This window comes from Trichechus manatus, unplaced genomic scaffold (genome assembly GCF_000243295.1).
Source record: "Trichechus manatus latirostris isolate Lorelei unplaced genomic scaffold, TriManLat1.0 scaffold00034, whole genome shotgun sequence".
NCBI classification, from domain to species: Eukaryota; Metazoa; Chordata; class Mammalia; order Sirenia; family Trichechidae; genus Trichechus; species Trichechus manatus.
The window spans coordinates 15,053,411-15,070,790 of NW_004443970.1; the positions used below are offsets into that span (position 1 = coordinate 15,053,411).

Below are 17,380 nucleotides of genomic sequence, written 5' to 3' on the forward strand. Positions count from 1 at the left end.
TCTTAAGGCAAACAATCCCCTGTGAAACATTCTAACCCAGCCCAAATCCAAGCAAACTTAATTTTATAAACAGGAAGGTGAAAGAAGACAGTGCGGAAGCCCTCAAGATTTCACTTTTTTTTCCCTTAAAAACAAACATCTGTAATCTAGATTAAACTCAGTTGCTGTGGAGTAAATTCTGACTCACAGCACTCCATAGGGTTTTCAATGACTGTATCTTTCAGAAGTAGATTCCTAGGCCAAGGCACCTCTGGGTGGATTCAAACTATCAACCTTTCAGTTAGTACACAAGGGCTTAACCGTCTGTGCCACTGAGGGACTCCTGTAATCTAGATTACTTAGATGTAAAATGATTAATGTTGTTGTTAGGTGCCGTTGAGCTGGGTCCGACTCATAGTGACCTGTGTATAACAACAAAATATTGCCCGTCCTGTACCATCTTCATGATCGTTGGTATGTATGATGGTTAAGATTGTATGTCAACTTGGCTAGGCCATGATTCTCAGTGTTTTAGGAGCTGTATAATGTTGTGATCACTTCCCTGCTTAAATCTGTTATGTGATCAGCCCCATGATGGAATCTGCTGAGTGGTACTGGCAGGGGCGGGGCCTGTAGCAGCTCACCACCCCCTCAGCTTCATTTCTCTGCCTTCCACTGGTTACTTTCTGCCTGCTTGCCTTGCCGAAGTCTTAGGCTTGTTCCAGTCTCAGTAGCTGCCTCTTGTTGTCTCACCTCCGGTTCTTGGGATTTGATCTAGCAGCGTAACTGTCCATCTTGGAATTCGTTGAGCTTCACAGCCTGTGAGCGGGAGCCCTGCCCTCCGACCTGCCGACCGTGGGTTCGCCAGCTTCTGCTGCTGTGTGAATTAGGAGAGGCCTCTACCCTGATCCACGGACTTGGGACGTTTTAGCCGCTACAATCGCGTGAGTTGTTTCCTTAATATAAATCTCCCTCTGTATATTCTTATACACTTTGCTGGTTTTGCTTCTCTAGAGAACCCAGCCTAAGACAGTATGTTTGAGTCCACTGTTGTGGCTATTGTGTCTATTCGTCTCATTGAGAATTTCCCTGACCCCCTACTTTACCAATTGTGATGTCTTTTCCTAGTGAAATTGTTAATACAGAAGGGTCACTGTGTTACTCAACTGTGTGGATCCTAACAAATTATGGATAACATTTCGGAGAATGGGAATTCCAGAACACTTAATTGTGCTCCTAAGGAACCTGTACATAGACCAAGAGGCAGTCGTTTGAATAGAACAAGGAGATACTGTGTGGTTTAAAGTCAGGAAAGGTATGCGTCAGGGTTGTATCATTTCACCATGCTTATCCAATCGGTAAGCTGAGCGAATAATCCAAGAACCTGGACTATATGAAGAAGAACATGGCATCAGGATTGGCGGAAGACTTATTAACAACGTGAGTTATGCAGATGACTCAACCTTGTTTGCTGAAAGTGAAGAGACTTGAAGCACTTACTGATGAAGATCAAAGACACAACCTTCAGTATGGACTACACTTCAACATAAAGAAAACAAAAATCCTCACAACTGGACCAATAAGCAACATCACGATAAATGGAGAAAAGATTGAAGTTGTCAAGGACTTCATTTTACTTAGATCCACAATCAACACCCACGGAAGCAGCAGTCAAGAAATCAAAAGGCGCACTGCATTGGGCAAATTGGCTACAAAAGACCTCTTTAAAGTGTTGAAAAGTGAAGATGTCACCTTGAAGACTAAGGTGTGCCTGACCCAAGCCATGGTGTTTTCAATGGCTTCATATGCATGCAAAAGCTGGACAATGAATAAATAAGGAAGACTGAAGAACGGATGCATTTGAATTATAGCGTTGGTGAAGAATATTGAATACACCAAGGACTGCCAGAAGAATGAACAAATCTGTCTTGGAAGAGGTATAGCTAGAATGCTCCTTAGAAGTGAGAATGGCAAGACTTCATGTCGAGTAATTTGGACATGTTATCAGGAGGGACCAGCCCCTTGAAAAGAACATCATGCTTGGTAAAGTAGAGGGTTGGCGAGAAAGAGGAAGACCTTCAATGGGATGGACTGACACAGTGGCTACCCCAGTGGACTCAAACATAGCAATAACTGTGAGGATGGAATAAGACCAGGCAGTGTTTCGTTCTGTTGTACATAAGGTTGCTATGAGTCGGAACTGACTGGATGACACTTATCAGTAACAACATTGTGTTACAGAAATATGGTTTCATGGCTTATAAGCCCCCTAGTAGGAAGCAGTAGTTACTGAGCTGCTGCCTTTATCACTAGAACATAGACAACGCAGTTTGATAGGCCTGAGGTGGAATCCAGCTCCTCTGCTTTCACGCTGTGTGCACCGTGTAAAACAGGGAGCACAATGGTCCCATATAATCTGTTGCTGTCTAGTAGATTCTGACTCATAGTGACCCTATAGAATAGAGCAGAACTGCCCCATAGGGTTTCCAGGAGTGGCTGGTGGACGGTTTGGTTAGCACCTGAGCTCTTAACCACTGCACCACCAAGGCTCCCAGTGATCCCATAGGTTTAAGAGGAGTCTCTGGGTGGCGCAAACAGTTAAGTGCTCGACTACTAGCTGAAAGGCTGGCAGTTCAAAGCCACTCAGAGGTGGATTGAAAGACAGGTCTGGCGATCTTCTCCTGAAAGGTCACAGCTTTGAAACCCCATGGAGCAGTTCTACTCTGCAAACATGGGCCCCCATGAGGCAGAATCAACTGGACAGCAACTAATAACAACAATGTAACATTTCAGTAATTAAAATGAAGACATTTTAAATAAGTATGAATAAGTGATTGTGTGTGTGTGTACGCACGCGTGCGCGCGCGACCTTCTTCAGGAAACCAAGGAAAATCTTACATGGTGGATGAATATTGATATTCCGTGCAACCAATGCCATTTCCTGTTCTGGGAGACATACCTTGCTGTTACTAACCCTTGCTTGAGAGGACCTGTGGAGAAAGGTACTCTTTGCCTTTTGTTGTTTTCCATCTGATTCCAATTGACGGGAAAAGAAAACCATCAAAAACACCATTTGTGGTTTAGTTAGACTTCACTTTGCTAGACTTCACTTTGCAATTTTTTGGAAGAAATTGAATATGTATTTTTTTTTTCCCAGCAAAGAGTGTGTTCTTCTATTCATGTCTGTCATGTGGTCATTCCAACATCCCCAGGTGTGATAATGTTAATCTCAAATCAATTTCTGGCAACAAAAAGGTAAAGGTTTTCTTTCCTGTTCTTTCTCACTTTGATTAATGAAGGCTTAAGGAGGGTTCTCTAAATGTTGTGCAGTTTCTAAGAAAACCAGCAAGCTGTTAATGAAGTAAATATCTATTTAATTTACAAACATCAGTAGTGTAACTGGTATTAATCTGGATAAAGACAAAGCACACTGAATTATACACATACATCTAATTTTCTTTGTAAAAAAGAGTTGCTGGAAAGAAACATCTGCATCTTTACAGGGTACCCTGGGATTTCAATGGGGGAAGAGCAAAGTCCACTATAAATTATTATCAATTCTACATTGGAATTTAGCAGCAAACATGTTAACATGGGAACATAAAGGGAATAAAGGCGTTTTATTGTTTAGGAAAAAAAAAATCACAGTATTGACATTACAGCCTTTTCTCTTCCAAACCCGACCCCCACCCCCAAAAAGGGCAAAAAACTTCAAGGAAATATTAATTTGTCAAAGGTCTACTTTCTCGTGTCGATTGCTACATACCACTTCTTTTCTATGAGTACAAGCTGAAAGGGGCCATTTCTTTCTGTACAGTGACCATCTTACTCATAGATTTGTGTTTTCCTTGGACTTTACATACTTTTTGCAGGTGTTCTAGACAAGGGCAGTAAGTCAATGACAACAGTGGTCAAATGTGAAGGTAAACAAATGGACCAACACAGATTTATCCCAAGATAACACCTTATGTTAGTACTATTGCCAAAAAAAAAAAAAAAAAAATCCTGATTTTTTAAGTTTGAAAAAATGTACAAAAATATCAGGAAAATTATAAATTAATATATATTAAACCATCAAGAAACAGCAAAAGGATGGCCTAAAATGTTAAGTACAATGTACTTTGATACAATAAATATTTCTCCTTGAAACTGAATACTGTATAGGGCTGTTTAGAATTCATAGAAACAAAAATTCATATTATTACTAATTTATTTATCAATAATCTATTGGTTCTTTATCATCTCCTTTATCATTTATATTACAAAAAAATTAATACTGGAAAATGGTAGATGAACACTTCTGTGTGTTTCTTCTGTGAACATGCTGACATTTTAAAAAGAAGGTAAAATCGGTTTTAGTGCTCACATTTCTGCTTATGAATGGAACCCAGATCTTCAGGGCATTTTCCTATTTTGCACAAAATATTCCTCATCCATTTGTTGTATCTGTGGATTCTGGATTTCCATTCTCCTGGCTTAGCTCCTCACTCACACACACGTATGGTATATCCTCGCAAACTGCATTGATGTGAACGAGGACACACGGGTTTTATGTTCTGGGCAATTTCACATTCATGCACAGTAGGTCATCTAGTCCTTGGGTATGTGCTTCTGTTTGTCTTCAGCGTGTTACAAAGGTGAATCAGAGTTACAATGGTTCCCATCACGGTAATAATGCCTCCAGGTATATCTTTCTTCACACTTCTCCAGTGTAGGGGAAGCTTTAGTTCAAGCATTTCTTTTTTATTTTTTCTTCAAATGCAGAAAAAAAAAAGTCTTTATTCTCATAATAAAAATAAGTCTGTTCTGTATTTTACAATATATTTCAAATATTTCCACTATGAAGCATTAATTAGTCCAACATGGTCAATAAGTATACAACATTTTCCAAGGGCCAAAGCTGCCAGGGAGGCACCTAGGAGGGACATCTCGTACAGCCGCACTTCACCACCTTCTCAACCTCGTCCACAAACGAAGACCCATCAGTGCATTCAAAAGAGTATTTCCGTCTCTTGCTCCTCAGAGGTCCACAGCACTGCCCGCCAGCACACCCACCTTTGCATTCCAATCGGGACACCTTCTTGGTGGTTTGGCAAGCAGCGTAACCCTGCTGCTTTTGGTAATAATCTCGTACCCGTTCCCCTCGACAAGAGATTTCTAGAAAAGAACCAAAAAGTGCAAACATTTTCAGAGCAGTTGCTACAAATTGCGCAAAGTGAATCCACAACTCAATTGGGAAGATGCTGGATTTGCTTCCTCCTCGTAACTTCAATTTTTAGCATCATGTTTACATTGCATATTACTGGCTGATGGCACAACCTGTAGTTCTTTGAAAAATACTACTTTTTGGCCTTTACTTTCTGCAAAGTGAATTTCTATATGTGGACTATAAATACAATGCTATTGCCCTGACAAGAAAATTGGATTCCTAAATCTTTTCCTTTATTGCAAAAATACACATCTCCTGTTTTTACACTCCTAACAGCTGGTTTTGTTTACCATAGGGAGCAGTTTCAGAGAGCATGCAATTTAATTTATTAGACCTGGAGTTTAATATTATTCAATCTGTTACTTAAAACAAGGAACACTCCACTAACTTCATAAATTACCCTGGTGTAAACCAGTTCAAAAAGAGACATCTGCTCAGAGCTTCCGGGGGCACGTTCCTCTTGTCCCGTCCCTCTGATACACACAACACTACACATGCCAGCCAGAGGCCAGGCAAGTTCTAAGTGTACAGACAAAGGGAAGAGAAAAAGGTGAGCTAAAATGTCGGCCTCTTTCCATTCCTCTCACTTGCAGAATTTGCTGTGATAAATCAGCAGATTCTTAGGCCAAAGGTGGTGGTATACTAAAATCAGAAGCAGAGTTATTGACTCCGTCTTCTCTGTACAAGGAGATGAAGTAGTAATACGGAGGAGAAGAGCAGGCAAAGGTAAAAGGTAAGTAAAGTAAATGTACTTCTCCATAAGGCAAGCAAAGAAGGAGTATTTTTACAGCACATCAAATTGTGAGAAGACATCTGTAGGTCACGTAAAATCCTGCAGTGGAGGTTTAGGGTATTTCACATCTGGTACCTTCCTAACGAAGGTCCCTATGGAAGGTCCCAGTTTGTGCTCCACTACTACCTAAAGATCGGTGGCTCTAACCCAGCCAGCGGTGCTATGGAAGAAAGGCCTGGCAATCTCCTTCCATAAGGATTACAGCCAAGAAAACCCTACGGAGCAGTTCTACTTTGTCCCACATGGGGTTTCCATGAGTTGGCATGGGGCTGACTTGATGGCAAAGGTTTTTGTCTGTTTGTTTTTTTGATTTGGACCTTCTTAACACTTGAAAAGAAATCAATAGCAGCGTCTGCAAAAACTGCAAAGACCTGGTATTCCCTCATATCTCTCCTCTCTCTAGCTCTGTCTCTTTCCAAGATGGGAGACCCTCTTGCTTTCCCAAGAGATTGAGGGGCCTGGCTGGGCAGACTTACCCCGATCACAGCTGTCCCCAGTGTAACCACTGCTGCATTCACAATAGGGCTGTCCAAGTCCTGAAAGCCTACACTTTCCCTGCTTACACTTGATGGCTTGGCAGGGGTTAAACAGATCTGCCTCTTCATCGCACAGGACGCCTCCGTGGCCCTCCAGGCACTTACAGCTGTAGGAGAATGCATTGATGGGCAGGCAGGTACCATGGACACACCTGCAAGGAAGGGAATTACAGGAATGGAAATGCATTAGGTGGAGTAGATTAAGAATGGAGGCAGCCGTACACCCATGTTCATTGCAGCACTGTTCACAATAGCCAAAAGGTAGAAACAACCTGAATATCTATCAACAGATGAATGGATAAACAAAATGTGGTACATCCACACAATGGAATACTACTCAATCATAAAGAGAACTGAGTCCTGATATGATACATGCCACATGGACGAACCTTGAAAACATTACACTGAATCAAACCAGTCAGTTGCAAAAGGGCAAATACTGTATGCTCCCACTTATATGAAATAGGAAAATGTATAGAGACCAAAGTTTATTAGTGGTTACCAGGGGTGAGAGGGAAGAAGAAGCAGGGAGGGTATCTGCTTAGGGGAGGAGTCCCTGGATGGTGCAAAAGGTTAAGTGCTTGGCTGCTAACTGAAAGGTTGGTGGTGGTTCGAACCCACCCAGAGGCACCTCGGAAGAAAGTCCTGGTGATCTGCTTCTGAAAGGTCACAACCATGAAAACCCTATGGAGCACAGTGTTACTCTGCAACACATGGCATCGCCATGAGTTGAAAATGACTTGATGACAACTGGTAACTGGTTGCTTAGGGGGCACTGAGTTTGTGTTAGTGGTGGTGGAAAAATTTGAAAAAGGATAGTGGTAAAGCTTGTACAACATGCTGAACATAGTAGTCAATGTCACTGAACTGTCCATATAAAACATGCTGAATTGGCAAATGTTTGTTACATATATTTTACCATAATAAAAATAAAAAAAAAAAACAGACGGAGCATGACTGGCTGAATATGAGGGGCCTGGTGCTAACGGCTGACTTCTTTCTTTCCCTCCCTCCCTTCCTTTGCAGGGTTGTGCTTTGAGGGTTAGGGTGTGTGTGTTTTTAACTATCCAGCAGCCGGAACTTACTTGTTTCCCAGACAGGGGTCATTGGTCCTCTGGTCACACAGGGACCCCATCCATCCTTCCTCACACTCACAGGTGAAGCCAGACTGGCTGCTGGGCTGGCACCTGCCATGGGCACACACCTTCTTGTGGCATGGCTCACAGCCAGGCAGGATGCCTGTTTGCATGGGCACCTTCCGGAAGTCCTGAAGCTCGCTGTTGATGTACAGGTTTCGGATGCATCCATGGAAGCTGGTGCCGTTCTGCCCAGGGGCCTGGCGCAGGGCGGCCGCCACATTGTTCTTCCCAGGCATGCCTGGGGAGGAATACGAAGTCCGAGGTCAGGGTCTGGGGGTGCTCCTCAGCCATTTGTTAGCCAGACCCTCTAAGCCCTTCCAGCAGATTGGCAGTCTGTGCACGGCTCCTTTAGGGGGACCATATACCATTACCATGGAATTTCAGCGCTGGAGGCAACTAAGAAGATCCAGTCTAGTGGTTCTCAACCTGGCTGTATGTTAGGATAACATGGGGGGTCTTTTAAAAACCACAAATGCTTGGGACCTTACCCTAGACCTACTTAATCAGAATATCTGGGCAGGGTGACGGGGGGAAAGAAGAGATGCATTCTGTTTTGTTTTGTTTTGAAGATGCTCCAGGTAATTCTAATGCACAGCTAGAAAAATGAACCTAGTTCATTGGTAATCAATCCTTAAATTTTTTTTACCAGAATCTGTTCTTCAAAAAAAAAAAAAAAACAAAACTTAAACTTACACAGAAGTGCAAATACATAGACCTTAACAGTGGAGCTTAAATCTTAACGTTAAGACTGGGGGGAGGGATTAGTACTCTCTACCCTCTCCTCTCTTCCCCCCTCCCTGGATACTCATCCCAGATAGCCAAAGCTCCATGGAGCATTGTTTGTAATATCTTCACCAATTCTTACCCCTCATCCTAAAGATGAAGGACCCAGAGCCCAGAGAGTTCGTGTGATATGCTCGTGTCACCCAGAAAATTAAGGTTAGAGTTATGGTGATGAGATGAACCTCCTCAGTCCCTACAGCCAGGTTCTGCACACAGTTTCAGAGGATGAGAGCAGGGCTTTACAGGGAGATTCTCTGCCAAATTCTGAATTAGCAACTAATCCAGCCCATCCTTGGCAAAGTCCCCACCAGGCCATGGATGTGAGTGCCTGAAGAACACAGCTCTGCTTCCAATCTGGACAGCACCTCATTCACATCCTTTTTTTTTTTCTTGCTAATTGAGAGTGAAGCCTTCATCTTCCAAGAAATTAGGAATCCAAAAAAAAAAAAAAAAAAAATTCCTCCCAAAATAGAGATTTGCAATCTTTGTGTATATGCATTCCACCAGTGACAGTCATCTGGTACCTCTCACTTTGGCAAAACTGAGGAATCTTTCCATGGTTGACTCCAGGCCCTGAAATAGCTCCTGTGTCCAGGTCACAGTGGGAAAAGGGGGAGGAGCCAGAGGGCTCAGAGAAGCTGCCTTCCCTCCCCCCAGGACTTGTGTCCTGCTGTGCCTGGATTCTGAGGTATTGGTTGGAGCTTCTAGGCTAGGGGAGACCCAGGCTCTACTCTCTAAGAGGTTATGTTGGTTATAAAGATCAAGGCTCACAGCACTATCTGGGGCCCTGCCATGACCCATTGCGTCCTTTCCCATTCAAAGGAGCGTCATTTAAGTCCTAGCAGGCACCAAAGTCAGACAGCTAGATGTAAAAAACCCACTAAACTAGAGGTCAAAAGTCTTTATTGCTGGTTCTGTGTGCACTTCTCCAGGTTATTTCATCTCTCTGGGGCTTAGTTTTCTCATCTATAAAATGAACAGACAGACCAGAGCAGTTGTTTCTGTGCTTTTTCACACATAAGAACCACCAGAGGTGCATGTTCCAAGGGCAGATTCCCAGGCTTCACCTTCCCCTGTCATGGATTGAGTCCTGGCCCTCAAAAATATGTGCTGTAGATTAGACTGGACTGTAAGGAATAAAATGATACTCGTGAAGAGTGTGCTTCTTAGCTCAAGTAGATACATGAGACTAAATAGGCAGCTCCCGTCCGGAGATGAGATGAGAAGACAGAAAGGGACAAAAGCTGTTGAACGGACACAGGGAATCCAGGATGGAAAAGAGGAGTGTGCTGTCACATTATAGGGATAGCAACTAGGGTCACAAAGCAGTGTGTGTATAAAAGTTTTATATGAGAAACTAACTTTAACTGTAAACTTTTATTTAAAGCACAATAAAAAAAAATGTATATATGTGTTGTGAATCCTAATCCCTATACCCGTGGTTGTAATCCCATTTGGGAATGGGTTTTCTTTGTTACATTAACAAGGCAGTATTAGCGTGCAATGTGTTTTAAGTCAATCTCTTGAGATTTAAAAGGGCAGATTAAGCAACCAGCAAAAAAAACGCACAGATGGGGGAAGATAGATGCCACCAGAAGCTGAAAAGGACCTCCCCCCAGAGTCAACAGAGGGAGCCTTCCTCTAGAGCTGGTGCCCTGGATTGGGACTTCTAGCCTCCGAAACTGCAAGAAAATAAATTTCTGTTTGTTAAAGCCACCCACCAGTGGTATTTTTGTTACAGCAGCAATAGATAACTAAGACACACCCCCCTCCACCCACCCCACCATCCTGAGATTCTGATCCTGGAGGTGGGGCATGAGGTCTAGATTCTGATGCAGGTAGTCCAAGGACACATTTTGACAGGTATGTGTCATTTGTAGGTGTCTGCAACGTCCTTTGGCCTCCAGGTTCCCTGCGTACAGGCTTTCAGTCCATGTCTGTCTGGCCTAGGCAACGGGGTAGCTTTGAAGCCCAAAAAAACCCACTGCCGTTGAGTGGATTCTGACTCACAGTGACCTTACAGGACACAGCGAACTGCCCCATAGGGTTTCCAAGGAGCGGCTGATGGATTCAAACTGCTGACCTTTTGGTTAGCAGCCGAATACTTAACCACTGCACTACCAGAGCTCCTAGCTTTGTAGAGCAAGGTCAAAAGGTTGAACGGTATCATTTTTTAGAAGAGGACTAACCAAAAGCAAACCAAACCCATTGCTGTTGAGGACTAGTCACAAGAAATTCCTTGCTCTGGGATAAGTTTTTCTAATTTAATCACATCCATCTATCATAAAGTTGCGGACTTCAATACATACATGTTTATGGACCTTTCTTCAGAGGTTAAAAATGAACTTCTTTCAACACTAACTTAATAGCTCATTTTGATGGAGGTACAACACACATACGTCCACATGTCAAGACTAAACACAGACTGGCAAAGCTCCCCAGCAGGAGGAAACAATTAGGGAATGCCTTCCTTTTATTCTCAAAGCTAACGATTATGAAAGGTTCAGCTTTGACCCCAGTCATTTGTAAATGACATATCATACACATATTTGACTTTAAATGGGATATCTGAGTATCAAGAACTATTCTCAGCCAATGCTTTCATGTAGTTGGCCCATTTCTGACTAGGAAACTTGGTTTCAATTTGGTAAACAGAAGTAGATCCATGATTTTTTAAATTAGACTTTCCTTTATGCCGTGGAAACCCTGGTGGCATAGTGGTTAAGAGTTTGACTGCTAACCAACCAAAAAGTCAGTAGTTCGAATCTACCAGATGCTCCTTGGAAACCCTATAGAGCAGTTCTACTCTGTTCTATAGGGTCGCTATGAGTCGGAATCGAGTCGATGAAGTGAGTTTTTTTTCTACGCCATAGACCTTAGCTGGAATCCAATCAATTCATCCATCAGCAGATAATTTATTAAACAGTTTTTAGCTTTAAGAGAAGCTACAAGTGTCAAAATCACAATAAAGAGACCAGGCATCAAGACTGAGATCTTATGTGATGGTGGCCCTCGGGAAAGGATCTGTGACACAGGCAGGGACCTCTATGTGCAGGTCTTATCCTTTCCTTCACTAGGTAATAAATGGACTGGAGGCAAGGCCTGGTGATCTACTTATGAAAATTAGTAAATGAAAACCCTATTGATTACATCGGTTCTATCCACACCCATCATGGAGATGGTGCAGGGCCAGGCAGCATTTCATTCCGTTGTGCAGAGGGTCACCATGAGCTGGGGGCTGACTCAACAGCAACTAACACTGACAACAATGAATGCACTATTATACAGAACAGCATATGGACTAAAATTACTTTATATTAGATAAAACCTCTGTCGTGGGTAGCTGGTATCCCAAGGGTAAATGAAGCTGCATTTCCTTTTGTCAGAGAATGCTTCTGCACGGGGTCTAAGACACAGGAGGTAGCACCTCCTGGTGTCCTCCTTGGGGATGTCCCTGTTTTTGAACTTGGCCTTGTTTACTCTCCTTTGCTAACCCAGGCCCTCATGCCCCTTGCCATACAGCATGCACAGCTGTAGTCTTAAGGTTTTGTTTTATTTTTTAATCCGAATCACCCTTGGGAGTGCACTCTGAAACAGAAGGGAGTGAGTGCTGTGTGTTCTCTGTAGCAGGGTTGGGATGGAAATGGCTTTATTCAGTATTAGGTAGATGGAGGTGTTGTCTCCATTCTCCCAGGCCCTCTGCCCTCAGAGGGACTAACACTTTTGGTTTTGGAATTTAAAACCTTCTTTCCTTTTTGAAAAATGTTCTCACCCAAACACTCCCATACTCCTACCCTGTATTTATTTCTCTCTTTTCCTTCCTTCCTTCCTCTCTTTCTTCCTTCCTTCCTTCCCCTTCCCTTCTCTTTTCTTTCTCATTGTATCCAAGGTGGTTTTATAAGATTTAATGAAATGGTTTCTAATAAAATTAAATGAAGGAAAAGTCCAGGCAAAAACAAATGGAAAGAGCCACAAAACTCTAGATTGTTTCCCTTTCTGCTCTATGATAAGTAAGTGGCAATACAGATGGCTTTGGAGTCGGACATATCTGGACCCAAATGTCTGCCACTTAATAGCTTTGTGAACTTGGAATAGTTACAGAAAATTGCTGAGGTTGTTCCTCAGGGTCTATAGGACAGAGAACAGCATGCCTACTTTCCAAGGTTCTCTGAGGATTAAGGCTGAAAAGAAGAGTTGCGTTTGGCACACAGCATGTGCTCAGTAAAAATCATTTCTCTGTTCTCAAATTATAGGGTCGTGGGTGACTTGCTTCTTCCAACCCAAAGAATCAGCAGTTATCAGTAGTACATGCAGGTATGGAAGGCTTTTGTTTTTTTGATGAGTCTCATAGTTGTGTATAACTAGAAGCAACTACATCAGTCAACTTACTAAGCAGACTCAATATGTAGTACTTTCATTACATTGCATTATAGTTACTTGTAGATTATCTGCCTTCCCCACTCCACTGCGAACAGAAGGGGCATTTTTCCCCAACTTTGTATCCATTAACTAAATTATTAGCATATGGTAGGTGCTCAATAAATATTTACTCAAAATAACAAAAGACTTTATAGACTGTTTCCAAACACCAAAGCTCTATCAAAGTGTTAAGATTATCTACTGCTGAAATTATTAAAAAGAAGTACTCCAAACTTTCAGGGCAATTCCAGAACATGCTTCAGGGAAGGCTTTGAGGGGTTGAGCTAATTATGTAGCATCCTAATGTTACTATTTTGAATGGAAGAAAAATGTCACTTTGAGGACTAAGGTGTGCCTGACGCAAGCCATGATATTTTCAATAACCTCATATGTATGCGAAAACTGGAAAATGAATAAGAAGGACTGAAGAAGGACTGGTGCATTTGAATTATGATGTTGGCGAAGAACATTGACTATACTATGGACTGCCAAAAGAAAGAACAAATAAATCTGTCTTGGTAGAAGTACAGCCAGAATGCTCCTTAGAAGTGAGGATGTCGAGACTTCGTCTCACATACTTTGGACATGTTATCAGGACGGCGCAATTCCTGGAGAAGGACATCATGCTTGGTAAAGTAGAGGGTGAGCGAAAAAGAGGAAGACCTTCAACAACATGCATTGATGCAGTGGCTGCAACAATGGGCTCAAACATAGAAAAGACTGTGACCATGGTGAAAGACCAGGCAGTGTTTCGTTCTGTTATACATAGGGTCGCTATGAGTCTGAATCTACTTGAAGGCACCCAACAACAACAATGCAAACTTTATGTAACAATCTGTCTTGGTGAAGAAATCAGTTACAATAGACCTGTCTGGGTTTTAGCTTCCTTATTTGTAAAATGAGTTAACTGTACCATTCAATTCAATTCAATTCATCTAATTTAATTCAATTCAATGGGAATCTGCTTTCTGGGTCTTTGGACTTGATTTTTGCAATTTTATGTTTCTAGTTTATATTTACTCCTCCAGAAGAGACAAGAGTGTGAGCTCTCTCCATTGTGGCCCCTCTCCTCTGGACTCCTACAGAACTTTGCTCATACCTTTGTCCCTCATCTACATCCTGGTTTCTTAAAAGTAAGGTCATTCTCTAGTTCCAAGCCTTAACCTGCCTTTCCAACTCTCTTGTTCATTCACTCTAAGGCCCTAGTTAAACAGAACAACTCTGTTACCCTGATGCATTTTAAACATCAGTTCATTCACTCATTCATTCATTCAATTTCATTAAAAATTAGTCTACCATATACATAAAGGTCAGCAGTTCAAATTCACCAGCTGCTCCCTGGAAACCCTACGGGGCAGTTCTACTCTGTCCTATAGGGTCGCTATGAGTCGGAATGGACTAGATGGCAATGGGTTTGGTTTGGTTTTTGGTATACATGAGTTAACCATTGGTAGTGCAGCAATTCCAGCATAGTAACATCTGACAGAAGCTGGGTAGTATCTGCCTCCTTAGGGGAGGTTGAGTGGCTCATGTGCTCCCCAGTTTGCATCAACCTTGTTTCACCATCTTCTTAATTATCTGATTTGACCTCTAACCAACTTTGTTTTTCTATAGACTGGATCAAAGAACGAGATTAAACAATATGATGTATAAACCATTAGCATGACAATAGACACAGAAAGATTATGAACGTCCTTCTCTATCCCAACCACACATTTAGTTAGACTCGGTACTGGGATTACAACGATGATCTCCTAACTCCCATCTAAGACTTTTTCTGTTCTATTCTTTTTGACCATCTTGAAGACAATAGTTGATCAATATTGGTTAATGGCCACGGTACCAGGGGCCAACATCTTCAGAAGTAGTCTGTGATGAGAATCACCCGTTGGAATTTGGAAAAGATCTTACCTCCTACATAGAGTGGGGAGTCAAAATTCAGGGTGGACTGCTTTGACAAATTGGTGATGATTTTGGGGCTCCCTCCATCCACGGAGAGGGAGAGACTCTGATCCAGGGCAAGCAGTTCCACAATATGGAAGTTTCCATCATTGATTGTCTCCACACTGCAAAGTAAAAACAGCTTAGCTGATCCTTCCATTTTCTTTTTATTAAAGAAAAGGGGTTACAATACAAACTCCAATTAGCACTCCTTGGGAAAAAGACACTCCCATATAACATCAATGAATGTAAAGACCAGTAGTTGATTTTTTACAAAAGGTATTAAAAAGGAGATATAATCAATTTATTTTGGAACTGGATACAAGTAAGTTTCTTCTCCCATTGGGAGAAGTAGAAACGAGTACATTTCAACATCATCCAGTCACATTCTCCTAATATGTAGAAATTACAAAGGATGATTTTATGCATTTGCTCTTAAAGGCCACTAGAGTTCCACTGAAAGAGCCCTGGTGGCACAGTGGTTAAGCGCTTGATTACTAACTGAAAGGTCGGTGGTTCTAACCCATCAGTGGCTTCTTGGGAGAAGTCACTTGGGAGAAGTCTGCTTCCGTAAAGATTTACAGCCTTGGAAACCCTACGGGGTTGCTATGAGTGGGAACTGACTCAATGGCAGTAGGTTAAAGTTCCACTGAAGTCCTGATAGCACAGTGGTAAAGAGCTCGGCTGTTAACCAAATGGTCAGCACTCTGAATCCAGTAGCTGCTCCTTGAAAACCCTATGGGGCAGTTTTACTCTGTTCTATAGGGCCACTATGAGTCGGAATTGACTCAATGCAACAGGTCTGGTTTTTTGGTTTAGAATTCCATTTACTCAGTTACTATTTATTACTCAAAATAGTATTCAAGAGATAATAAGGAAGCTACAACTATGCCAAATATACTCTAAAGACTTTGATGCTAGGAAATAGTTGTCTTTTGCTCTCTAAAACACTGTACATTAAAACTTATCAAAATCAAACACACACACAAATATAAGAAGAATCAACTTCATAGAAGCTTTGGACTTTTCAAAATTTGTTAATTGATAAGATACTCTTAATGTTCTTTGCATTTTCAGAGGGATGGCCATCGAGTGATACTGCTGTGAAGAAGTCTATGCTCAGTGGAGAAGTGGGAATAAAAGATTATACAAAACATTTAATACAGTCATCTCTGTAACTTTAAAGGGCCAAGTCTAACAATTATTATTTTAACAGAGAGCTGAGATGGCTTATAGAAATTCATATATAAAATGCAAAAAAAAAAAAAACAAAAAGATTAAGAAAATGAGGTAAACTGAAAATAAGGATTGAAAAATAAGATGAAGTTGGGATGCAAAATAAATAGTTGCCACATAGTTTTAAAATCACTCTCTAGTGTTCCAGCATGCAAAGATGAAAACAGGACCAATTAAAATAGAAGGCGCAGTGTTAGGAATATACTTTAGCTCTCATTATACAGGAAAACTAGCATGTCATGTCATAATGGAAGTTGGCACCAAAGAGTAAACAGTAAAGGTTCGAAGAGCTAATTTATTGAGATATTGACTGGAAAGATTTTTTAAAAAGGCTCAAAATAGAAATGTGGCAGCATATGATAGGGAGACTACTCCTAAATATTAATACTTAATACTTCCTATACAAATGGGTCAATCCAGGACAATGACAGAAACATTTATTGAAATTTCTGAATGCTTCTCATCCCCAGTGCATCTAATCATATTCCATTGTGTCCTTACATAGAATAAAAAGTTTGTGTGATTTGAGAACAATATGAGCCGTGCTGCAGAACTGTGAGAACATTTGAAAGTTTCCTGGCTTAAATGGTGAGGAATGTTCTCTTGTGCAGGGATCATTGATAACTTGTCTCAGACATCATCTTTTAAAAAAATAAAAAGTTAGATATGCAAATCATTATGTTTGCCTTCTACACATTTAATTACCCTAACATTTAAAACCATTAAAATTGGCAGAGGAAATAATACACTACGAAACCACTTTCTAATAAAGTTGCATACTGTTAGTGGTCTTAAATATCACTGTCTTCTAAGGTGGTATGTTGATAGCAACATGAGCTAGTGGTAAAGCATACAGATTTTGGAGTCAGATAAACCAGGATCTGAATACGACTCCTGCATTTACTACGTGTGTGAACTTAGACAAGTTACTTAATTACTGATAAACCTCAGCTTTATCATCGGTAAATGTTAATAAATATTTCTCCCTCCTGTGACTGATTTGGGTACAAATGAAATGACTTTTGTAAAATGCACTGCACAGCATCTAGCATATAAAACAAAACAAAAGAAAAAACCAAACTCGTTGCCATGGAGTTGATTCTGACTCATAGCGACCCTATAGGATAAAGTAGAACTGCCCTATAGGGTTTCCAAGGAGGGGCTGGTGGATATAAAGTGTAAAATTAAACGACAGATATTAGTATCACCACAACCACCACGACCATCATGTCATCATATAAATAATACAATACTGCGTTGTGAGATTGTTAACCACTGTCGTAGGGCAACATGTGTAGTAACTATTAAATGAGAAACTATTTTGTTCTGTAAGCCTTCATCTTAA

The 17,380-nt window shown here is 41.3% G+C and overlaps 1 protein-coding gene across 4 annotated transcripts in view; it reads right to left on the minus strand.

The window, feature by feature from the left end:
• Nucleotides 1-3,332: 3,332 nt before the first annotated feature.
• SLIT2 (slit guidance ligand 2) overlaps nt 3,333-17,380 on the minus strand; it is a 431,007-nt gene continuing 416,959 nt past the window's right edge. For 3 of the 4 annotated variants that reach the window (XM_004375152.3, XM_004375150.3, XM_004375151.3), the window contains 4 exons: nt 14,770-14,924; nt 7,603-7,894; nt 6,458-6,669; nt 3,333-5,136 (listed from right to left, as the gene is read on the minus strand). In XM_004375152.3, coding sequence (XP_004375209.1) covers nt 4,895-5,136; nt 6,458-6,669; nt 7,603-7,894; nt 14,770-14,924 — 901 coding nt within the window. In that variant the 3' untranslated portion in view covers nt 3,333-4,894. The remainder of the gene's footprint in view (nt 5,137-6,457; nt 6,670-7,602; nt 7,895-14,769; nt 14,925-17,380) is intronic. The other variant, XM_004375149.2, reaches the window with a different exon arrangement.